Consider the following 24948-nt stretch of genomic DNA (forward strand, 5'->3'; position numbering starts at 1 on the left):
GAGGCGGAAGGGGGCAGTGTGCCCGGGGGTGCTGGCTGGCCCTGCCGCCCATCACTGCCTGAGGCAGTCCTCAAACCGGAAGAGCAGGTGGCAGCTGCCAGGTGGAGACCCACCCTGTCCAGGCCCTCGACGTGGTCCCTCCATGCTCGCTTGCCTTCGTTACTCTCTTGACCCCAGGCCTTACTCCATTACATGCTGAATGTTGCCCCATGGGGCTCAGCTGGGCTCTAGGAGTACAGAATAACAACAAGGTGATAATCCTCATCAGGGTGCTGATGGTGCCTCCCCCAGATGATTTTGATTTAATTCTCCCTCCTTTAGCTCCTAAAAGGTGATCAAAGCCCTGGCGTTCAGATTTCTCAGGAAAGGTCAATCTTGAATCCTCTTAATCAGATTTAGGGAAGAGGCGCTAATAGCATTCCCATTAGAAAGATGAGGGAGTGGGGCCAGAGAGGGTGTGAGGGTGTGTCGTCCGCCCAGACCCAGGACGGCCCGCTGTTACGACATTGGGTGTGATTAGATGCACAGTTCAGGGCACACTGCGCAGTGCCCTATTCCCAGCATCCACACTGTGATACCTTGGGCAAGTTATTCTAATCTCTCAGTGCCTTGGTTTCTTCATCTGTAAAATGGGATTAATAAAAGTCTTCAGTCTCCTAGAGTTGTGGGAATCTAGTGAAATAATCCACATAAAGCATTAGAACAGGGCCGGGCACAAAATAAGTGCTTAATAAAGGTGTGCTACCAGTGTCACACTTTTTCTCACCCATTCCTGGGACTACCCAGTTCCAGGCCTCATCCAAGCACCTAGCAGCTATACAGGTTGACTAACCAACTAGTTTCCCAAACTTGGCCTGAAGACATTAATTACTTGGCAGGCACTTGCTACAGAATAGATTCTCAGGCCCCTCCCTTGTGTTGTGATTGGGTAGGTGTGACTGGGGCCTGGAGATCTGTTTGAAAAAGAGCCTCTGGTAAAATGCTTCCTTAGGCTAATTTAGGAAATCCTTATGTAATGCCAAAAGCCTCTAGATTTAGAACAAACCTGGTGTAGCTGGGTGGGGCAGTGCTCCCTGACGGTTAGAAGCAGGTGGACAAGCTGAGTCCTTTCTTTCCATGTCAATATGGTGGTGTTTTTAATGGCTGCATGATGCTCCTGGTGAGGACAGATCATACGTTATTTATAATCAATGAGATTTTAGGTTGTTTCCAGTGTGACTCTGTTAGAGACAGTGCAAGAGTGAGCATTTTATAACTATATCTTTGCCCAAATATCTGGGTATTTTATATCCAGAGCTACTGGGTCAAATGGAAAGAGGTTGGAAGAGACAGAAATAGAGACAGGCAGAGTCTGGGCAGACGGAGAGACATACCCAAGGAGAGACAGAGGCAGAAAGAGATGCCCGGAGAGACAAGAAGGAAAGAGATGAGGAGAGCAAGGTGGTGGGAGAGCCTGGAGAGACCAGAGTTGCTGCTCTCCGGGGAGACGCAGGGAATTTGTCTGAGCATAAAGGTCCCAGTGCCCCGACCGCAGAAATCCCGGCAGAGAAGTGACTAAGCCTCTTCTTGGAACACACCCATACAGATACAATTGTAGCTGAGGTCAGAGTCCTTTGTGCAAGGATTTTCACGGGCCTATTGTTCTTGGAAAGCAGAAGAGGAGTAGCAACCTAATTGCCCATCAACAGGACTGCTTATAGATTGTGCTGTTGGTGCTGATAGGAGCCAGTCTCCCAAGGAGGGCTGCCAGATTTAGGAAATAACAATACAGGTGGCCCAGTTAAATTGGAATTTCAGGTAAAGAATAAGCCAGCCCCATTCAGTCTTATACTAAAAGCCGATTTGTTGTTTATCTGAAATTCTAATGTAATTGGGCATCTGTATTTCATGTGGTATTCCTATCTCCAGGATCAACAGCAAGGTGAAGTCAGGTGTGTGTGTGTGTGTGTGTGTGTGTGTGTGTCTGGACCCCCGCTTTATGCTCCGCAATAATTTGTGTATATGTGTATTAAATAAAAATATTAAAGTCAGACCACAATTGTCTAAATCTTGTTTCATCATTTATGATTTAAAAAAAAAATACAGCCTCAGAAACTCTTAAGGGACCTGGTCAGCCCCAGAGCCTCTGACTTCCTGGACTACATTCACATGCTGGAACACTCATCGGTCCCTCGGCTTCTTAATCACGGTGACCACTGCTGCCTGGCATGTCCCCTCACTTCTCTGCTCCTCTCACCTGCCCATCCTGTGACCTCAGCTGGAGTCAGTCTGGCTCTCATTCCTCTGACCCTGGGTCTCCCGAGACTGCTGACCGGCCTGTTACCACTCCTGCTCACCTCTGGGCCTAGGGACCTTGTTTGTGTCTGGCTGGTTTATCATCGTTTCCTAGCCTGCTGGGCCAGGTACACTCCACCACTTGCTTACTATGGCTTGGACATGTTAGTACCATACCTCTCTGAGCCTCAGTTTCCTTACCTGTAAAATGGGGCTGATAATCTTGCCTACCACTCAGGGCTTGCTGTGGGAATCAAATGGGCCAATGTGACAGAGAGGGAAAGGGGAGATGACATTAGCATCCCTGAGGTGATGTTTGAACTGAGGTCTGCTCTAGGAGGGCCTGAGGAAGGATGTTGTGGGCGGAAGGAACAGCAAGGAACAGAGGCCCTGGTGCTACGAGAAGACCCTGTGTGAGGTGGGAGCAGAAAGGAGGCCAATGAGGCTGGAGCAGACAAGCAATGGTGAGAGCAGGGTTGCTGAGCCCCAGGTTATGCAGTGTCTTGTGGACCACAAGCAGGGTTTGGATTTTGAGTCTGAAACTAAGAGCTAACTTTGACCTAAGGAAATACTTTGTTCTCACTCTCCAGTCCTTGGCAGTATCTCCCACACTCAGTGGTCCAGAGATGCAGAAGAGCCTAGAGGTAAGAAAGGGTGGTGTGGGTTGGGGAGAGAGCAGGTTCAGCCTTCGGCCAGGGCATATCAGTCCTGGCTGGGGGTGGTGTGTGTGTTGTGTGTGTGATGGTCTGAGACTCATACGTGTGTGAGTCCCTGGTAGCAAATGGGTGGAGGCTAGCTGGGGAGGACACAGTCTGCATCTTAGGGAGATCCCTCAGTTGCAGGACCTCCCAGTGCCAGCCCACAGGTGCAGAGAGGCCTGGCTTCCCAGCCGCATTCAGCCCACACACATCCAGCCACCATCCCTGAAACCTTGGATAACTGCTTTTTCACCAGGGTAATCACCTCCTCCCGGTTGCCCAGGACTGTTCCAGAACTCCCTCAGTCCTGGGCAAACCGGGACAGATAGTCACCCTTCTTATTACCCCCACTGGACAAATGAACAAACCATTTCAGAGGCAGTCAGTATCTGCCTCGATTTTGTGGTTGGGTTTTTTCACAAAAAAGTATTTTATTTGAAACGATGACTCATGTGTCTGAAATAAAATATTCATACTCTTCAAAAAGGTTTGGAGAAAAAGAAGCCTCTGTCCCAAGCCTGCCCACTTTCTTCTTCAGCAGCAACCGGATTCCTGGGTGGCCTTTCACAGACAGCCTGGGCCTACATGGTAGATGTTATTGATTTACTTTGGCACAAAAGGCAGCCTATTAGATATGCTGTTTACCTGACTTTTTGCATTCAAAAGTCTGTCAATTCATTCACCTATTCAGTTGATATTTATTGAGCACCTACTCCAAACCAGGCCCTGTCTAGGTGCTTAGGTCACAGCAGGGGAGGAGACAGGCAGTTCCTGCCTGGGTGGAGCTATCCAGAGCAGAGAGTGAATATTTAGGTTTTTCAGGCCTCCATAGCGAGGACTTGTATTATGTAGTTACTTACATAACAAGAGAAAACAAATTTCCACAATTTTATATTGACAAAAAGTTCAAAACATAAGAATATCTAAGTACAACTTTTTTGTAATACAGATTGATGAATGAGAAGAGTGGAATTCTCTTAAGATTAACATTTTGCTTTAATTGGGATTCTAAATGTTCCCTATCCTCAAATCAATTGCAAATGCTCATCTGTGAGAACCATTCTCAGCTCAAGGGCCATACAAAAACAAACCTCAGGTTGGATGTGGCCCCATGGGCTGTGGTTTGCCAACCTCTCTGGTCTAAAGGGCAATCAGCAAAATACATAAGGTATACACTAGGTCAGATTGTGGGGAGTGCTCGGGAGGTAAGTCAAATGGAGAGCATGGGACAAGGAGCATGAGGGGCTTGAGATGGTGCCAGAAGTTACCCTGAGGAGATGGGAGGCGAGCCCCGGGGCTACCTGGGGGAGACATCATATGCAAAGCCCCTGAGGCTGGAGCATGCCTGATGTGGTCCACTGTGGCCGGAGTCTCATGGAGGAGGTGAGCTCAGAGAGGCCACCAGGGGCCAGACCCGGCAGTCCTCATGGGGCAGTGAACACTACTTTGGCTTTTCCTATAAGAGAGATGGGAGTCATGGAGGGCTTATGTACCCACAGACAGTTTCAACAGCTGCAAAGTAGTCTACTGAGTGTGCTGTTACATATTTTACAAGTTCTCTCTGATGGACAATTTTTGCTACCCTATTAAAGATTAATGAGGTTAATACTTGCAAGTAATACAAAAGAAAATTTAAGATATGGGAAAGGGCATGTAGTAAAGAATCTCCTTCCCACCCCTGCCCAGTAACCACCTAGTCCCCCTCCTCAGAGACAAGCACCATTACCAGTTTCCAGTTTCCAGTACCTCCCTCCAGAGGCAGTTGCTGCATCTCCAGGGAATACCTGTACATCTCTCCCTGTTTATATGCAAATGGTATCACATTGTGCTTCTGTTTTGCACCTTGCTTTTACTGCTTAATGTCTTAATATGAGTCCACATCCATTACATATAGTTTTTTCCTTTCTGACAGGTGGGTAATATGACCGCACTGTAATATATTAACCGGTCCCCATGTGGGCCTGAGTGTGAAAGCTTTGAATACCACTCTAGGATGCTAAAGGGCCATCCATGTGAATGAGGCTCCTACAAAAGAGCCTGGCACACAGCAGGTGCTCAGCAAATGGGAACAAAAAGGGCCTGTACATCTTTTCTTGGAGGCCCCAACTCTGGGCCACACCCAACAAACTTGGACCCAGAAACTTCCCTTGAAAGCCATTTGTATCCTGGGGTGTTGATTTTGATTCCTATACAGAGGCCCAGTGGGTCAGGCCCAAGGCTGAATCTGTTCTCAGGCAAGGAGACACTCAAGAGGCTTTGTTTTTTAAATTAAGGAAGAGGGTGGAGGCTGAGCCTTGACTAATTCATTGAACTTTCCATAGACAATATCTTCCTGGTCAAGATAAACTCTCTGTCCCTGATTCACTCACCAAATCGATGATCTAATCAACAGGGGTCAGTTTGCCTAAGATACAAAGAGCTCCTAGCAATCAAGAAGTTCATCAACTCAGTGGCAGTTCAAAAGTTGGAGGAACAGAAATGGCTTTGGAGTAAGTGAAAAAATGTACCACCGCACTTACGGGAAATGCAAATTGTAACAAAGAGAACTCACTTTCCCTTACCAGATAGGCAAAGATAAAGAAGTTAGACAATACCTTGCCTCTGTCAGGTTTTGAGAAGGGGCCCTCACCTCCCTGCTGCTGGAAGTCTAATGTAGTTAAACCTTTTTGAAGGACATTTGGACAAATGCATCAACGTTTTAGATAACATACTTTTGACCCAGAGTGCAAAGATGTGTGTGTAAAAAAGACAGTCATTGAAATTGCCACCTGGTTTTTAGTAGCACAAAATTGTGTTCTAACTCTAAGTGCCCATCACCAGACCCCTTGTTAGATAAATTGTGGGATAATGGTATAATCCATACAATAAAAGAGTCTGCAGTCCTGTGCTGTGTGTAAGGTTACGGAGCAATTTTCAAGATACTGAATATTGTTGCTTGGGAGGAAAAAGTACAATGTAAGTGTGTAGGCTCCCATTTGTGTCACACGAAGAGAGGGTGTACATATTAACATACACATACATATATATCTCCTTATCCTTATAAAGATCATCTCTGGAAGGCCATACAAGGCACTGGTACAAACAGTTACCTTTGGGGAGGGAAACAGAGATCTCGAATGGAGGAAGTCTCTTGGTTGATTGGTTGCAAATTACATTTTTTAGTTATTGTTTTACTTTTGGTGGGGGATGGACACTTGTGGAAAAGGCAAGCCTCTATTCCAATTTGTCTTCCTCTCAGAGGCCATTCCTGGTCACATTAGACATTCCCAAACTGCTGTCCATGGCAAGTGTACCACTTTGTACCCCATTAAAGGCGTGCGTGCCCACCCCGCGCGACAGCCCAGAGGCGGTGGCAGTGAGCTCCTCAGCCAGCAGAGGGCGCCGGAGGCCCGCGCCCCGAGGCGTGGAGTGGGCGGAGTGGGCCCGGCGGGGCAGGATGAATGCAGCCCCGCTGCAGAGGCCGCCCATTTCCGGGGGGACCTGATAGCACCGTGTGGCGGGTCGCCTCGCTCTCCCCTCCAAGGCGTCCTGGGGCAGTACCTCTGGGAGCTGGTCTGCGGGCCCGAGGCCTTGTCTGAAGCCCCCATCCCACCTCGCGCTCTCCGCAGCCTCCAGGAAGGAGGCGGCGAGGGCGGGCGGGAGGAGAGACCGCGGGGGCAATTCAATCAGAAGGGAGGGGCCAGTGCGGAACTGAGGAAGGCCTCCCTCCGCCGGGCCCCCCTCATCGGCGCAGGTGCCAGAGCAACCGGAGGCAAGTGGAATCCGGAGGCCCAGGCTAGTGTTTCGAGCGCTAGAGTCCTCTGGACTCTACCGAACGCATCTCCAGGAGATAGGATTTACCCACCCTTTATTAAAGTCGGGGAAGCTAAGGCTCACAGAGGCTGGGTTACCCGCCCAGGGTGACCCAGGAGGAGGTAGTGCCGGTCATCAGTCATTCACCAAGTACTTGACTGAACCTCCACCAAGTACTTTGAGAGAAACTGCACAGGGTAATGGATAAAGAGTGGTGTTGGGGCCGGGGTGGGGTCCTGCTTTGGCTGGGGTGATCCAGGAAGGCGCCCCTGAGGAGGTGACTTAAAGTCTGATTTGTGTTGTATCATTCATACTGTTTAAATTGTCTATGTGCAGTTTAAAGACTAATAATAAAGATCTTATTGTGCTTAAGAAACATTTTACCAAGAGCTCTAGAAGTCCCTAGCTAACCACTCTCCAGAGTTTTATATTGAACATTTCCTTGCTTTTCTTTATGGTTTTACTACCTCCATATTCATCCCTAAGCAATATAGGATTTCGTTGGCCTGCTTTTGAATCTTATGTAACTCCAAATAACTGTATGTCTTTGTCTATGACCTGATTTTTTTGCTCATTACGTTTTTGAGATTTTTCCCTGCTGTTGCGGAGTTGCAGTTCATTTTTATTGCTGTATAGTATTCCACGTAGAGTTGTACCACAGTTTATTAATCCATTCTACTGTCGATAAACATCTGGATTGTTTACAGTTTTTTGCCATTAGGAACAAGAGTCTAATGCATGTTCTCTTGTTTCTTCTGCATTTAGGGCTAAGCAGCAGTTCTCAACCTTGTCTGCTCATTAAAATCTCCCAGGAAGTTTTAAAAAATGCTAATACCAGAGGCCCCACTGGACTAATGAGATCAGAACGTCTGTGTGGGTGGGCTTGGGTGTTCTGTGGGGAAACCTAATCTGTAGCCAGCGTTCAGAACCCCTTGGATGCACTTGGCCTGGAAACAGAATTTCTGGGAGGAAGAGAGTCAGTCACCTGTTGATACCAAACTTTTCCAAAGTGGCTGTGCCCATTGACACCCCTGCCAGCATGGGACAAAATTCCTGCTTCCCTCACATCCTCATCAACACTTGATACTGACCAAATTTTAACTTTTTGTCCTTCTGATGGGTGTGAAATGGTATCTCACTGTGGTTTTAATTTGCATTTCTCTCATTACTAATGAGGCTGAGCGTGGAAGTTAATGCTGAAACAAAGACTGAAAGGGAGCCAGCCAGGTGAAGATCTGGGGAAAGAGAGATTTAGGGGGGAAGGAGGATGATGGAGCAGGTGCCAAGGTCCTGTTTACTGAGCACCTACTATGTGCCAGGCACTGCTCCCGAAGCTGTAGATACAGCCCTGAACAAAACACTCGAGGTCTCTACTCCTGTAGTGGGAAAGGGCTGCGATTTGGAGGAACAGAAAGAAGTGCAGGGGGTATCATTGTGCATGGGGAGGGGGCGAGTGGCTCAAGGCAAGGTCAGCAGAGGTCAGATCAGGGCAGAGGGCTGTGGCGAGGACTTTGGCTTTTAAGCTGGGTGAGACAGGAACACAGGAGGGTTTGAGCAGAGGGATATGGTCTTTTCTCTGGCTTTCTCTGGCAGCATGTGGAGAATCGTGACTGGATAGACAAAGGAAAGCAGTATATTCTTCACAATGACTGTGCGACTTGTCTCCCCTAACCTATCCTCACCAACTAGAACAAGGGCGCAGATGACTTTTGCTCGGAGCTGTTACCCAGCACCTAGTGACCCAGACAGTCATCCCCTGCCCTCCGTCTAGGTGGTGAGTCTGGGACTTACAGGTTGTATAGCCTTGCTTCACAGGTGGAAACAAGTTGGGCAGGACCTATGGATTTGTTTCTATGCCTCCCCCGACCACCAGGCCTGGCATGGCTCTGGAGTCAATGGGCCTACAGGAGGACTCGGGGCAAGGGTACATCTGTCCCTTCTCTGGGCCCACCCCACCTTGGATCAGGCAGTGTCCCCTGTGGAGCCCAGAGTTAGGTCCTTTAGACCCCGGATTGATGACCCCCAGACAAGTGAGCAGAACCCACAGCCCCACCCTTTCCTACTTCTATCTCCCACCTGCCCAGACTGATCTTTCCCAACAAAACTCTAAACAGGTCCCTCCTGGGTTGAAAATCCTTCCTTGGCTCCCCAGTGCCCTAGGGGCAAAGTCTAAACTCCTCCAAGCCCTGGAGGCCCTGCAGATCTGACCCCTCCCGGCCTGCTACCCCACCCCCATCCCTGGGGAGCTGCTCTCAATGCTCTGAAGTAGTTACTGATTCTTACCTTGGGCCTTTCCTCTCGGTATTTCTTCACTTCCTCTGGGAAGTCGCCCCTGACCCCCTGTCAGGTGACCTGCCTCTTGACTGTCGTTGCACCCTGTGGCCTACCCCAATCAAAGCGCACTTCCCTTTGCGTTATAATTCTCTGCTAATTTCGTCTGCCTCCCACACCGGACGGTGAGCTACTTCGGTGGAGACCCCGAGTGTTTTGTTCAGGGCTGTATCTACAGTTCCGGGAACAGTGCCTGGCACGTAGTGGGTGCTCAGTAAACATTTATTAAGTGAAGGAATGACTGCGTTTTGCTAAATGATGCCAGATTGCTTTGCAAAAAGGCTGTGGCATTTCACATTGCCAGCAGCCACATGAAGGTGTCCATTTCCTCGAATCCTCCCCGGGAATATGTATTGTCCCCCGTCAATCCCACACTCTCTGCGAGGCGCCAGCCGGGCCGAGGAAATTTCCGCCCGCTCCCCGAGAGCGGCTTCGGAATGTCAGGTGCCCAGGTCCGCTGCACTCGGCGCCAGGGGGCTCCAGAAGCGGGCGACCAGGCAGCACTGAGCTGGAGGGAGCGCGGGGTCCCGCGGGCGGTCCCGTCACGCCAGGGGCGCCTTGCGCCCTATGCCCTGTCCTTAGTAAGCCCGCGTCCGGCGACGAGTGCAGAGCCCGCGGCCCAGCCTCGGAGCGGCCCCCGCCCGGCTCCCAGCGCCACGCGGCGCGAGTCCCGCCAGCCCCCAGCGCACCTGCTCGGGGCGTGTCCTCCGGTGAAGGCGCGCCTCGATTGGCGGGGAGGTGATGAAGTGGGCATGGCCACCACTTTACCCCGCCCCGCACTGGTTGGCGTACTTAAAGGAGTTGGCGGCGCGCCTCTGCTCAGAGCGCAGTGGCAGGATCTCGGGGCTGGTGTGGCCGGTGACCCCCAGTGCGACCCGGCGTCCTCGCTGCTCCGGCCACCATGCCGCGCTCTTTTCTCGTCAGGAAGTCCGCCTGCTCTCGCCGGAGGCCCAACTACAGCGAGCTGCACGACTCTTGTCCAGGTGAGGGACGGGGTGCCGGGCCCCGGGGGGTTTGGAAGAGAGGCGGAGGTTGGGTGGAGGGCACTTCCCGGGAGGAGCGGCTTGGGAACAAAACCTAAGGGCCGAAAGCGAGTTCAAGCAGTCGGCGTGAGGAAATGTGGCGCGGAGTCTGCGGAGCCCGGAGCAGGTGGGTCCGGGCGGCTGGGGAATCTTCAGAGGGCGGTGGTCCTGGGCTAAGGGGACGTCTTAGGCGCCCAGAGGCGGGGAAGCCCCGAAAGTACAGAAACAGTGGGGAGGCTTCTATGAGAGACGCGGGCCCGGGGCGGGCAGGGTCGGGAGTCCGGAGGGTTGGAGGGAGGGGAGGGGGCGGGAACGATGCGTGTGGAAAGGGGCGAGGGACGGGGCCGCGGGCCGCGCCTCGAGCTGCGGAGACTGGGGGACCCAGGAGGAATGGCCCCCTTGCGCTGGGGTTGAAAGGGGGGATCCTTCCTGTGAATCTGAGACTGAGGTGGGAGGACCCGCCGACCTGGGTGAGGAGGGGGCCGTGCGAGGGCAGGAGCCTGTCTGTCCTGGTCATAATCCTTTTATTCTTCTAAGAGGTACCGAGTACCAGCCCACTCAGCCCCTGGCCCGCAGGAGGCTGACCTAACGTTGTTGACCGACCGACCGACTGACCTAATGCCTGACCCTGCCCTTATCTCTGTCTCCCCTCAGAGTTTACCTTCCAGCAGCCCTATGACCAGGCCCACCTGCTGGCGGCCATCCCGCCTCCCGAGGTCCTCAACCCCACAGCCTCACTGCCCACGCTCATCTGGGACTCCCTCCTGGCACCCCAAGCCCGGCCCGTTGGCTGGGCCTCCCTTCTGCCCCAGGAGATCCCCAAGGCTGTGGAGCTGACCTCCCTGTCGGACGAGGACAGTGGGAAAGGCTCCCAGCCCCCCAGCCCCCCGTCGCCGACTCCTTCATCCTTCTCTTCCACCTCAGCCTCTTCCCTGGAGGCTGAGGGCTATGTTGCCTTCCCAGGCTTGGGCCAATTGCCCAAGCAGCTGGCCGGGCTCTCCGTGGTCAAGGACTCCCAGTCTCGCAAGGCCTTCAACTGCAAATACTGCAACAAGGAGTATATCAGCCTGGGTGCCCTCAAGATGCACATCCGAAGCCACACGCTGCCCTGCGTCTGCAGCACCTGCGGTAAGGCCTTCTCCAGGCCCTGGCTGCTGCAGGGCCACGTCCGGACCCACACAGGTGAGGGCCCCTGCAGGCTGGCTGCCCCTCTCACTGCCCCACTGCCTTCTTCACCAGTTCTTGTGAGACTGGGCTTGTTATTTTCAGATTGTAGAGGCTGAGGCCTTGTCTTTCCACTTCTTGTTCAGGAGTTCAGGGGCCTGGTGCTCTGAAATGTTTGGTGGAAACATCCATTCACTCATCTGCTAAGCAGATGGGCGAAGCAGATAACTTGACAAGTTTTTCTTCAGTCTCCGTTTCCCAGCCAAATGGGTTGGAGCTGGATATGGGAAAGGTGCAACCGACACCATGCTGTGGGGGTCAGGTGTGAAGGGGCCCACCCTGTTCCACCCACCCCCACCCTAGCTAGACAGGATGTTGTCAGACCCCCCATATGGCTCTGAATCCTGTTTTGAGAATTTCCTCAAACCTTGGGCTGATGTTTCACCTCTGAGCCTCAGTTTCCTCATCTGTAAAATGAGCATAAGAACACATTGTGGAAGTTCTGTGCTGGTTAAATGAAAGAAAACATACAGAAGGACTCTGGGACTGCTTGGTACGTGATAAGCACACACAAAAAGGTAGTTGGTATTTGTTCTGCCTTCATGCTGTGTGACCTTGGGCAAGCAGTTAACCTCTCTGAGCCTCAGGATTGATAGTATAATCATATAGTTGGCTATCAAGATTCAGTGGCTCCTTAATCACTTTGTAAATGTATTGTCATGGTTCTCAGCTCTGCTTTCTCCACCCCCAAGGCAGAGTAGATAAACTCTTAATCCTATCATGCAGACCCGGCAGCACCTTTGCTGGCAGAAACACAATTATGTCTTGGTGTTTCAAAAACAATACTAAATGTGTAGAAAATTGTGAAATGGAGCCTCTTCTACCTTTTACCTTTCTAGAAATGGGGAAAAGGTAGCCCCTCCATCTTTCCAGAACTTGAATGGTGGAGGCCCCTATGTTTGGGTCTGCTCTTTGGAGAGTGACTGTTGAGGGGAAAGGTTCAAGGGTCATGACTGTCAGCTTTGGGGTCAAGCTAGCTGGGTTGGAGACTCAGTTCTGGCATTCATTTCCTGGTCTGGTGGCTGACCTCTGAACTGTGAGGGTTAGTGGAGTGGGTTGTGAGCCTGGCATTTTGCAGGCTTTATTTGTGTCATTTCTTCCACAAAGTGGCCCTGGCATCCTCCACTGCTTGCAGGCTATGGTGATCCATTCCTCTACTTGATGTCCAAATTGTGCTGATTTTAACATGTAAAGATTTAACTGCCTGGCCTCTGTGCTGGGTGCCTGCCCAGCTGAAGAGGGCTGTATTTGTGGAGAGGCAACCCTTGGGGTGCTCCCTTGGGCCCCAGCTTCTTTCCCTTCCCATCAGGACATTGTTTTAATGTAAAGGCATGGCTCAGACACAAAAGCCTGTTGAAATGCACCATCACCATCCTCATTGACTTCCACTGAGTGCCTTAATGGTGGGCCCGGGAGGAGCACTGGGGGGGGCGGAGCAGGTGCATGGGGCAGTGGTGCCCAGCACCTGTTCCTGGCTGCAGCTGCTGGCCTGCAGCGTGTCAGGCCCCTTTAATCCAGGGAGTATCGCATGTACAGTGCCCCCCTTGACGGCCTTTGTCCCTGCCGGCCTGGTGCCGATTTCACACTCGCCAGGAGCACCATAAAGACGTCTGGAGGGTGGGGAGTGGAGGGTGTGCCTCCCATTTGCCCACATAGACCTCCTTCCACCAAAGGCCTCCTTCCTTTCCCCCCTTTGTTCAGGTTTATGTCTGATCACACATAACAAAGGTAACTGAGCACTTGTTGTGTTGTGGGCACAGTACTCAGGGATTCCTTCACCTGTGTTAACACAGAAAACCTACCAACAGCCCTAGGAGGCAGGTGCCACCGTAACTCCACCTCAGAGGGCACAAAACTGAGGTACAGAGAAGTAAGTTACTTTCCCAAATCACACGACTCATAAGGCTGGAGCCAGAGTTCCCTCACCATGGACAGAGAGCTGAGAGGGAAGTGGCCTTCTGTGCTGGACACAGGACTCCATACCCCTTTCCAGATCAGCATACTGCAAGCCCTTAGTTCAGGGGGAGTGTGTGAAAGAAAAACCCTCGCTTGGGCCTGGGAGAGTGCAGTTCTCAAACCCTTCAGGCCTGGTGTGTAGAGGGTGCTCAATGATGGAAGAGCAGATTTGTCAGCCATCCCTTCCCCAGTCCTCCCCCTGTCTGCGGTGTGGCCTGTTTCCTTGTATGTCTGCCTGAGGAGACAGCCCATGAGTGACTGGTTCCACAGTCAGCCTCAGGCGTCTGACTTCTGAACACCTCCCTCCCCATGCCCAGCACAGAGCCCCAGGCACCCAGTAGGCTGATGGAATTCATTCATTCCCTGCTCCTCTTGAATTCCAGCTCTGGGATTTAACAAATGGGCCGTGGCCTAGAGGCATATCAGGCTGGGAAGGAGAGGATAAGAGAATTGCATTTTTTGGAAAAGAATATTCAGCATTACAGAACGGTACCTGGCGTGAAGTGGGAGCTTGATAAGTATTTGTTTAATGAGTTACTATTCTGACTTTTTATTTGGGAAATGCTACACACACCCCCACGCACCCCCCTCCCCTCCAAAAAAAAAACACAACCAAAACACAACATTTGTCAGTGTTTTTGGACCATGAACTCTAGCCTCTCATGGTTGGGGCAAGAATTATGAAGAGTTGGTGAACAGTGTTATCTGGTGGTGATTGATGGGCCAGGCTTTGAGTTCTTTTAAAAAAACAAACACAACCCAGAAAAAAGCCCAGGCTTACTCATTGTAGAAGCACTTTCAGAGCACTTACTGTGTACCCTGGCCCTTGTGCAAGATTCTTTCCCCAACACAGCCTTAGCCAGGCAGGTAGTGTGAGGGCCGCATCTGGGGAGGGGTTTTAAGTAAGGCCTAAAGTAAAAGGTTTCTGTAACCTCTTGGGGGCCCCAGGTCCTGGGCTGGAGGGTTGGAATAGACCTGGGGAGGCCCCTGCCCTCATAGGACTTGGTCTGATAGTGGGACAGACAAGGAGACTTGAAATTTCCCTGAGTGTGGTCAGTGTTGTGATGGGGAAGCAACCCAGAGGAGTGGCCTAAACTGCTGCGGGGAGAGGAGGGCAGGGTGGCCTTTAAGGCTGACACTTAAGCTTTGTCCCCAAATGAAGGAAATCCAGGAGTGATTATAGGGAACACCCACCACAGTCCCCATAACTGGGAGGCAGTCTGTAGTGTTAAAAGCAAGGGCTCCAGATTCGGGCTGCTTGGTTCTTGCTGGGTGGCCCTGCCGCTCTGTGCCTGTCACCATCTTAAACCTGGGGACAAGGGTAGGAGTAAATGAGACAGGTGTGAAGTGCTCACCGCCCAGCATAAAGTGCATGAAGTTCAGGAGTGAAGTGGTCCCTGCAGGCATGGGATGGTTAAGCACTTTATTCTACCTTCTCTCCATCACCAACCCTTAATGTGCGGGTGGACAGCCCCATTTTACAGAAGAGCAAATGGAGGCTCAGAGAAGCCACACGACTTGCTCAAGGTCACACAGTGGGAAGCAGCTGAGCTGCCTGTCAAATCCAGGCCTTTGGACACTGGTCATGGCCTGGTCTCCTGGGTAAGGGGATTCCTCAGGGTTGGGATTGAGCTGGGCTCTGGGCTGGGGTGGGCGGGCAGGGGTTTCAGTAAACGCCAGCTGTTGCCCCGAGGGACAGCCCCGCTCAGTTCGGCCCTGCTTTCTCCCCCCAGGTGAGAAGCCTTTCTCCTGCTCCCACTGCAGCCGAGCCTTCGCTGACCGCTCCAACCTGCGGGCCCACCTCCAGACCCACTCGGACGTCAAGAAGTACCAGTGTCAGACATGTTCCCGGACCTTCTCACGCATGTCCCTGCTCCACAAACACCAAGAGTCCGGCTGCTCAGGGGGCCCCCGCTGACCCTCAAGACTCCCTCTGAATCCCCCACAGTGGCCTCAGCTCCCAGAGGAAAGGCTGCGTCCACCCGCTGCCACCAAACGCCCTTGTGAGCGCCCCCTTCTGGCGGCGTTGGCCTCACAGGATCTTGAGGACCAGTTCCTGCTCTGGTGCTTACGGGGGGCCTGTCTGTGGACATCTCTGTGGATGGCGGATGGGAGGGTGGTTTCCAGCGGAGACCCCCTTTGGCAGCCATTGCTCCAGAGCGTTCTGGAGTTGGCCTTTCTGTGTGGGTTTTTGTATCCGAAGCTGTTGGATACAGCTGCTCCTAGCTCCCAGACAAAAGCCAAGAAACTGATAGGAAGCTCCCACCCCACTCAGGGGAACCCACTCCTCCCCCAAGGAACCCTCAGGAGGTGTGACTATGCAGTAATTCACCCCCAGGTGTGCCCACGGGGGCAGCACCCACAAAAGGCCGAATCTAGACCCCAAGATGCCTCCAGGCAAGGGCAGCTATTTCAGCCTCCTGTCTGTCATGGTGGCACCTGTTTCATGGGCGATTTAACAACAGTCTCAAAAGGGACTGTGAGTAATTGCCGTCATTTGTCAGGGGCCCGAGTTGGGGCGCTTTGGCCCAACCAATGTGTCTCCCAGAACTATTTTCAGGGCCCAACAGGTGGGTCCAAGAGGGAAGATGTTTACATTTTTAAAGGTACACTGGTATTTATATTGCAAGCAACATTTTGTACTAAGGAAATGTTTTGTATAGTTATATGTACAGTTTATTGATACTCAATAAAGTGGTTAATTTATAGATAAGAAAAGTCTGCTTGGTTTTATAGAAGAGTGGGTATTTTAAAGGACCTTCAGGAAGGAAAGAGGGGGCGGGGATTTGTGGAGCTCACATGTTCCTGACACAGCCTTAAATCTTGTCCTCCTAAACATCACATGGCTTTGGACTTCTAGGTTTGACTGTCAGGGACCTTGTTGGAGCCAACGGGCTGTCTCTGAGCCTGGGCCTCCTGTCTGATGTGGAGGTTGGGAGACGCCGAGGGCCGGGGGGAGGAGGGGGCGTGTGTGCAGGGTTTCCTGCACTCCACACCATAGCCCTTATTTATTCTCTCTCCCACTTTGAAGCTGACCAGGCCCACAGGGTGAGAAGCTGGCTCCCTGGGTCTTATCAACTAGACAGGCTATGGGCCTTGGCCTCAGCACTGCAGGTCTTTGGGGAGGGATAGCTGCCTCCCCCAGATGACAGAGTGGAGTGCAGTGAGCAGTAAGGGGACAGAGGATGTCCTTCCTTCCTGTTTCCAAGAGCTCTGGGCCCCACTCTGGCCTCCCTGTAGGACCCACACCTCTGTCTGAACGCTGGGTACCAAATGGCCTTTGATGCAAGGAAATTGGCTGGCTGGAGCCGCGAGGGTGAGAAGCCAGGCCAAAGGGTAGGGGTCATTCAGCTTCCTGCTCTAGGACAGGACTGGGAAGACGGTCAGCTTGTCCTGGGCTGGCTGTCACGATGACCTCACCTCGGGCCTCCTGGGGCCAGGAGAAAATGAGTGTCCTTTTTGAGCACAAAAGATGCTGAAGGTGCCAGTTTCCTGCAGGGAGCTGAGCAGGCGTCCCAGAGCTCTGGAGCCCCAGAGTCAGGCCGGGGGTGGGGGGAGCTTCATGTTCCAAAGGAGAGATGATTCTTTCTTCTAAACAGGAAATGGTGACCCGCAGGCCGGGAGCAGCCCTTAATGACTTGCAGCTTTCCTCCCAAAAGAAAAAAAAAGTTCTCTAACAATCGCCAAATTGTAGCTGGCCTCCCTGAAGGGAAGTTAGGGAGCTGGGGGGAGGGGAGTTGGGCACCAACTTGCTGAAGGCCTACTGTGTCCCACATCCCTGGGTTGTCATTTACATCCACCCACAGTAGGTGCTGACACTGATGGTGAGTGAATAAATAACTTCACACACACTCCTGATCGGCCTTGTGGAAGCCCCTAGCCAGCATTCGGAAATGGGTATAGTGGGCTCTGACCACCCTGGGAGGCAGGTGGGCCTGGCTCGGGACCCTGACTTCCAGGACTTGGAGCTAGGCCCTCCCCCTCTGGGACCCCCGATTTCTGCCTCTGTGAAATGGGGTGATGATAGTGCCTTCCACCTGGGAGCCTAAAGGGGCCTTCATTCAGTTGGTTTGGATGGGCACTGTGTGTGCCAGGCCCTGTTCTAGACCCTGGGGTCACAGCCGTGAACAAACAGGCAGTCCCTGCACTCATGGGACTTACGTTCTAGCTGGGGAGACCAAAAACAAGCAATTGATTAAATAAACAAGCTGTTTTCCTACAGTGATGGCGCCAAGATGAAATTAAAGAGAGTGTGCTAGAGAGAGATGGGGTGGGGCCCCTCCGATAAGGCAGGGTGGGCGGGAGAGCTGCAGAGGCAGGGCCCTGGGACAGCCGGCATTCCAGCGGAGACCTGAGGAGGAGAGAGTTCCAGTCGTGGGAGGGGGCACCAGCGCATTCCGCGCTGGAAGGAGCCGGCCCCCTCCGCTGGGAGTCCAGTGGCTGAGGGGCTTGGGGAAGGCCAGCGGGCTTGGGCCCAGATCCTGCAGAGCTGGTGCAGGTGGTGAGGAGTTCAGCTTTTAGTCCAGCCCAGAACCACTGGGGCCTTTGCAGAAGGGGGTGGGTGATAAGGCCCAGTTTACTTTTATAGGATTCATCTGGCGCTTGGTGGAGAATGGAGTCAGCCCAGTTGTGGGAGGAGAGGAACAGGAGCTGGGAGCCCAGAGTGAGGCCCCAGGGAGAGATGACACTGGCCTGGCCTGGGCGGTGGAGGCCTTGGGGCAAAGGGGATTTAAGAAGCGCTGTGACAGTCGTGCCATGTCGCCAGCAGCAGGCACACCTGAGCGCTAGCTAGCAGGTGAGGGTTATTTGGATGGATTTAAAGGAGCTCTTGGACCCGGTGGCCTGGGTGGGGTGGGAATCAAAAGAATGGGAATGGTCCCTACATTCTAATATGGAGCAGCCACCCACTTAGCCACACTGCTAAAAGAAAAACAGGGCAATGCAGAACACGCCCCCTTTTGTGGGAAGAAGAGCAGTGGAAATGAGCCTGTCGCTCCTTGTTTGTATCTACATACAGAAATTCTGGAAGAATTATATATAATAACCCAATACAATACTAACAGCAGTTCTCTAAGGAGTGGGAACGGGGTGAATGGAGATGAGGGAGCGAACAGGAGACAGTTTTTTTTTTAATTTGGATTTTGAACTAATTTCAACCTGACAAAAGTTGCAAGAAAAGTACAATAAGTTGGAATCTTCCATTCAGACTCCCCAAAATGTTGACATTTTATCATATTTGCATCTTCTCTTTCTCAGTATGTACACACCCACCTATCATTTATTTTGGAATATTTGCAAGTAAGTTGTAGAATACAATGCCCCTTAAATACCACTAAATATTTAAGCATGCACGTATTTCTTAAGGACAAGAACATCCCCTCATATAACCATGGTTCAGTGATGAAATCAGGAAATTTAGCACTGGTGCAACGCTGTTATCTAATCCACGTCATAATCGAGTTTCTCCAGCTCTCCTCCGCAGCACTTTGAGGGATGGGGGTGGGGAGAGAGCCGGGATCACGTATTGCATTTACTTGTGGCTCTCTAGTCTCTTTATTCTGGGACAGCTCCTTCCGTGGGCTCTTGGGGTTCTGACATACTTGAAGGGTTCAAGCCAGCTATCTGGTAGAAGGCCCACTAATGTTGACTTCCCTGACGCTGCCTCATGATTAAATTTGGGTTGTGTACTTTCGGCAGGACCACAGAAGTGGCACTGCGTCTTTCTCAGGGTGAGGTACCACGCGGCACATGGGGTCAGCCTGTCCCATCACTGGTGATGTCAACTTTGACCACTTGGTTGAGGTGGTGTCTGCCAGGTTTCGCCTGAGAAAAGTTCCTCTTTTTCCCCTTTTGTACTTAATCTGCATCGTGTGGGGAGACATTCCGGGACCACGTGAATATCCTATTACTCCTCAAACTTCCACCCACGAGTTTTAGCCCTCACTGGTGATTTTTGTCTAAATCAATTATTACTGTGGCGGTTGCCAAAGGGTGATTTTTTAGCTCCATCATCCCTTCTATTTTTACTGGTTGGCATTCTGCGCTAGGGAAGAACTTTCTCTCCTCTGTCTGGGTAGCTGCTCAGAGCCGTGGGGTTGGGAGGATGGGGTGGGGAGCAGCAGGCTCTGCCGGGGCCGTTAGGGCCTCCCCTGGGCTTGTCTTCAAAACGAATCCAGGAAATAAACTGGCTGTAAAGCCAATCACCATGCAAGTGTCCAGGCGGCAGATCTGGGGCCAGGGCCACCTCTGGGCACATCTGGGACCCATTAGTGACCAGGAAGCTACCCAGGGGTGTCCCTTGAGCAGAAAGGGGGATACCCTGGCGAGCTAGGATCTGGATCCTCTGTACTCCTCTTTGCTTTCAAACTGTCAATTCCACACCTTATGGGAATTTATTCTTTCATTAAAAAAAAAGCAATGAAAAGATTAGATGTGAGGCTCATGTATGATCAGAACACCCTGTCCTTTACCATCCCAGTGTGATGCTGTGAAGAGCTTAGTTTATGTCTTTCCAGATTAAAACAAACCAACAACAACACATGTATTTTCATGCACACATGGTGGCTCCAACCTCACTCCCAGGAAAAGCCGACACCCTTACCTCGGCCCACAGGCGCTGTGCGTTCTGGCCCCATCACCTCTGCCCATTCCCTCTTCCATCCCCCTCACTCCATCCAGCCAGGCCCTCTGCCACCTCAGGACCTTTGCACTTGTTGGTCCTCTGCCCAGAAGATGCGCGCCAGAGAGCCACGTGGCCGCTTCCCCAGCACCTCACTCCCCTTTGCATTCCAGCCCCCGTCCTCCGCCGTTTATGTTTTTCTCCATAGCATTTACCACCACCCAACAAACCATGTTTTTGACTATTCACAGTTTCTCTGTTGACTGTCTCTCTCTCCTACCAGAATGTCAGCTCCAGTGAGTGGAAATGTTGTCTGCTTTGTTCACTGTCTGGTCCCTGGTGCACCCACACAGGGGGTGCACACTCAGCGAGCTTTGATGACTGATGTATGGATGTAAGCGTGCACCTAGGAATTACAGAGCACTTTCTGTGTGCCAAGGCATGGTGCTGAGCACCACACTTAGATGAACTCGTTCAACTTTCAAAACCAACTCAAGGAAACCAAGACACAGAGTGGTAAGTGACTTGCCCAGGGTCACACAGCCAGTAAATGACAGAGCTGGGAATCAAACCCTGAGTTCTTTCATTACTGCTGTCATTTTGTTCTTTCTACCTTTGGAGTGGGTGTAATTAAGGTTTTGAAAATTGAAGTAGAACAGAGCCTAGGTCTTTATTTACTACACTTGCCTGCCTAGCATCTCTGGCACAGAGGGCCCATTTTATCCTTTAACAAGTCTTTTAGAAACTCTACCAGTTGTCCAGCCAAGTAGGCAGCCGAAGGTGTGTGTAGATGTGGGGGTGGGGGCAGACAGGGAAAAGTGAGCTCGGTCCCAGTGGTACCAGGGCAGGATGCGGTATTCTGTGAGGCCCCTGCGGACGAGGAGCTCCGTGACAGTGGGGCCGCCCGCCTGGCAGGACTTCCCTCTGCCCCCTGAGCCTTGGCCCCACTCTGGATGCCCACAGCTGGGTGATGCGTAGATTCCTAAGTCAGCCATAAAAAAATTACCAGGAATTGAGTGAACCTATCACAGCAGAAACTTAAACTCTCAGAGTTCTGGAGGCTGGAAGCCTGAAATCAAGTGTCAGCTGGTGTCAGTGCCCTTTCCACAGGCTCCTGGGCGAGGAGCCTTCCTTACCCCTTCTGGCTTTTGGGGGCTCCTGGTGATCTGGCCTGTCCTTGGCAGTAGCCGCATCTCTCCACTCTCTGCCCCCATCTTCGCAGGCCTTCTTCTGGGTCTTTATTTCTCAGCGTGTGCCCTCTCCTCTTCTTGTAAGGACACCAGTCATTGGGCTTAGAGCCCACCCTAATCCAGTATGTCCCCATCTTAGTGTGATCACACCTACAATGATCCTATTCCCAAATAAGGTCACATCTACAGGTTCTGGGTGTTGGGGCTTGAGCATATCTTTTTGGGGGACACAATGTAACCCACTACAGGTAGCTACAACCAAAGGTAGGCCAAGTCTTTCTCAGGGCCTGGAATGGATCTGGGAGCTTTTTGTTATTCACTCACAAACCCTCAGGGAGAGCTGGGAAGCTGGTCTGGATGAGGGGGAGTCAGAGTATGTCATTGTGATGCCCGGGCTTTAGTAAAAGCTCTGAGAATCCCTGATCTCAGAAGTTATAATGCGAGTAGGTGCCAGGGATGGATGGAGCTGGCGTGGGGAAGAGGTCGGCTGGGATTTGGGCCGGGGCCATGCAGGCCTGGGGGGAGTTTTGGATTTGTCCTGAGGGCACTGAGGGGTCCTGGGAGGGTTTGAGCAGGGGTGGTCATGTGCGGAGTTGCTCTTCGGGAAGGCCCCTTGGGCAGCTGTGTGGGGTGCAAAGCCAGAAGCAGGAGCCCCCAGCCCTCTTGGTGGCAGATGAGCAGAGGGAAAGGGGGGGTCAGGAGATACTTGGGAAGCTTGGTGACATGTGGGCATGAAGAGTGAGGGAGGGGCCAACGACGATGCCTTATCCAGATCTTTCAGCAATTAATGGAAATAAAGACCCAATGAGGCAACGAGCAACCAGTCAGGCAGATAATAATAACAATGATGACCGTAAACAATGCAAGAGGTTTGCTTTCTGTTTTGCACAGATTACCTGATTTAATCCTCACAACCACCGTAGGCAGCAGAGTACTACAGTGCTTAAGAGCTTGGGCTCCTCCGTGCCTGCCTGCTCTGTGACCTAGAGCACTGGCTCGGCCTCTCTCTGTCCATTTCCTCATCTGAAGAGCAGGCCCTCCTTCTGAGGGTTTTGGTGCAGATTAAATGAATGCTCATAAATATTCATAAATTGCTTGGCCTCGGGCCTGACATAGAATGAAATGACGCTATGGTAAACATTGACTATTATTATGCCCATTTTACAGATAAGGAAATGAGGTTCTCAAAAAGAAGGCAATGTTCCCAAAGTCACACAGAGGATCGTCCGAATGCTTCTGACTCTCTGCGTCTCCTGGCCCTGGCCAAGGTCTGCGGCCTGAGCTGGCCTGCCGACTCCCAGGGTCTGGCACCCCGCGTGCCCTGGAGCCAGCCGACAGAGCCCAGGAGGGCTGGAAGGCTGAGGTCAGGCGCTCCCCACCCCTCTGGTGAGGGGAACGGGCATCCCCAGACCCAGTTCTGCTTAGCTGGTGCTACGACCTGAAATAAATGCTCCACTGGGGGCTGAAAAAGCGGCAGCACGGAGAGAGGAGCCCCATGTGTTGCTCATGGGGGTGCCTGGGGTGGGAATCCCCCAGGAAACCCATTTTTAACCCAGAGAAATGACCTGGGCCTGGGCACGGGGCTTTCCTAGGGACCTTGATCCTTTCCTTGCTGGTCTGAGGGCCACCCAGGCTTCACTCTGTGACCCTACGTTGAGTCCCTGCCCTCTCTAGGCCTCACTTCACACATCAGTGAAACATGTTCGTTCGACCTTTGACCCAATAATAAAATAAAAAATACACAAACACATTCTGCGCAGCACTTTTCAGAAGAGCAGAACGCATTAACAACCTAAATGCCCAGCATGAAGGGACTGGATATGTTAGCCAGGGTCCTTGTATATTCTGAGAACGTGGCAGCTACTGTCAATGAGGATACGAGCTTGAAAATGTACATTGCGTTTGTGGCACAGGAACAGACAGAAAAATGTCTGGCATATGGAAAACACTCCAAATGTTTCATGAGTGACTAAATAAATAAATGGATGAGCTGTTAGTACTCAATGAATATTTGTTGACAGGAAGGAAGAAGAGAAAGAAAAAAACAGAAGGATTTGGAGATACGTCCTCACTGTTCTCAGTGATTTACTCTGGGGCAGATGGAGGAGCTGGTGAGGAGGGCAGTTCATTTTATATAATTTTTGCCTTTTCCGCTGTGTCATCATTGCCTCCCCCAGGGGCATCTCCTGGTTTTCAATCAATCAATCAATCAGTGTTTTCCCAGATAAACTAGATGTTCACATGTTGACTTGAAAAAGTGCCAGCACACGCTGACAGGTGAAAGCAGCAACTTGCAGAGCAGCTTGAAAAGATAATATGGTTCCATTTATGTAAAGGTTTACCTCCACATCACAGAGAGGAAAATGCGTGCCCTGGGGGTCGTTGGTGGTTCTGCCTGGATGGCCAGGTTGCTGGGGTTTTAATTCTCTTCTTCATAGATCTCCGGATTTTTTATAATGAGCATGCGTTTTTCTTTCTAAACAGGCACACGCAGACACAGAAGAACGATGCCCAAGGCTTGGCAACGTCCTGCAGCGAAGGAAGACGGGCTCGGCGATCACAGCCGCCTGTCATTTTCTCAAGGGCTGCGGGGTGATGTCTGGGTTCCATTCGGTGCCAACCCTGGGCTGAAATCACCCTTGGCCTCTCTGTCCATGGGCAGCCCATTCTCCAGCCCTGGGGTGGGGGACCATTATTCACCATGAGCGTGAATATTGGCCGTGCAGGCCTGTTGGCCGGCTGTGAGTTGGTCAATCCTGTGCGTGACAGGCAGAGACTGAGCTCAGAAAACACAGGGGACTTTCCCAAGGACACACAGCTGTGAGGTCACTGGTACCAGGATTCTTTTTAACAGCTTTATTGAGATATAACTCACATACCAAACAATTCATCATCAAAAGGGTACAAGTCAGTGGTTTTTAGTATGTTCACAAGGTTGTGCAACCATCACCACTACCTAATTCCAGAACATTTATTTCATCACCGGAAAAAGAAACCCGGTATCCATTAGCAGCCACTCCCCATTTCCTCCTCCCCTTGGTCCCTGGCAAACACCAATCTGATTTCTGTCTCTGTGAATTGGCCTATTCTAGACATTTCATATAAATATGGAATCTTACAAATCACCACGTGGCCCTTTATGACTGGCTTCTTTCACTGAGCATCATGTCTTGGAAGTTCAGGCATGTTGTGACCCGTATCAGTACTTCATTCTGCGTATGGGTGGCTTAGTCAATAATCCACTGATAGAAGCCCAGGCTTTGTGTGTCGGTTCATCAGCTGAGGGACATTCGGCTTGTTTCCACTTTGGGGCTCCTAAGAAGAATGGTGCCAAGAACATCCCTGTACAGGCTTTTGTGTGGACCACAAGCAGGCTATGAGAGAATTTACACCGCACTGCATCCTTGCCAGCACTTTGCTATTATCAGGTTTTCATTTTAGCCATTTTAATAACTAATTGTGTGCTTGTGTGTAACAGTTTTCTCAAGATGTAACTGCATACAATAAACTGCCATATGTAAAGTACCATTATCAGTAAGTTTTTATTTCTCTTAAGAAATAAAGGAGTGGAATTTAAGTGTCAGGTGGTAACTCTGTTTGGACACCAGGATTTGAACCAGGGTCTGCCTTTCCTCAGGGCCATAGTGACTGCCGCTGGCTGCACCCAGTGCCTTGAGAAGGAGGGGCTGGGGTGTCCCCACGGACCTCAGCCCTCACTCTCCCATCTGGATCTCTCCTCTGGGCAGAGGGCAGGTCTGCAGAAGGTCTGCGGTTCCAGCTGTAAGCCCTGTGACTGTAGTTCAGTCCTGTCTGCATTTAGCACCCAAGCACTGAGCCCCTAC

The 24948-nt window shown here is 51.6% G+C and overlaps 1 protein-coding gene across 3 annotated transcripts; it reads left to right on the plus strand.

Annotated features, from left to right (window-relative positions):
- The first annotated feature begins 9630 nt into the window (after positions 1-9630).
- On the plus strand, positions 9631-16032 carry SNAI1 (snail family transcriptional repressor 1). 3 transcript variants are annotated; one of them, XM_036902000.2, is made up of 4 exons: positions 9631-10078; positions 10772-11299; positions 14769-14899; positions 15031-16032. In XM_036902000.2, the coding sequence occupies exons 1-4, from the start codon at positions 9997-9999 to the stop codon at positions 15232-15234; spliced, it is 945 nt and encodes a 314-aa protein (XP_036757895.2). In that variant the 5' UTR covers positions 9631-9996; the 3' UTR covers positions 15235-16032. The 3 variants fall into 3 exon arrangements, with proteins under 3 accessions (XP_036757895.2, XP_057359061.1, XP_036757896.1); XM_057503078.1 differs by lacking the exons at positions 14769-14899; positions 15031-16032 and adding an exon at positions 13681-14754 and having other exon boundaries at positions 9633-10078; XM_036902001.2 differs by lacking the exon at positions 14769-14899 and having other exon boundaries at positions 9736-10078.
- Positions 16033-24948: the final 8916 nt, after the last annotated feature.

This window comes from Manis pentadactyla, chromosome 5, assembly GCF_030020395.1.
Source record: "Manis pentadactyla isolate mManPen7 chromosome 5, mManPen7.hap1, whole genome shotgun sequence".
NCBI lineage: Eukaryota > Metazoa > Chordata > Mammalia > Pholidota > Manidae > Manis > Manis pentadactyla.

What these genes read in the sequence shown, in the direction of transcription:
- SNAI1 (XM_036902000.2), top strand. Translation starts at nt 9,997, where the DNA reads ATGCCGCGCTCTTTTCTCGTCAGGAAGTCCGCCTGCTCTCGCCGGAGG. An exon ending in GCTGCACGACTCTTGTCCAG is followed by an intron (nt 10,079 to 10,771) that starts GTGAGGGACGGG and finishes GTCTCCCCTCAG; the next exon opens with AGTTTACCTTCCAGCAGCCC. An exon ending in GTCATGGCCTGGTCTCCTGG is followed by an intron (nt 14,900 to 15,030) that starts GTAAGGGGATTC and finishes TTCTCCCCCCAG; the next exon opens with GTGAGAAGCCTTTCTCCTGC.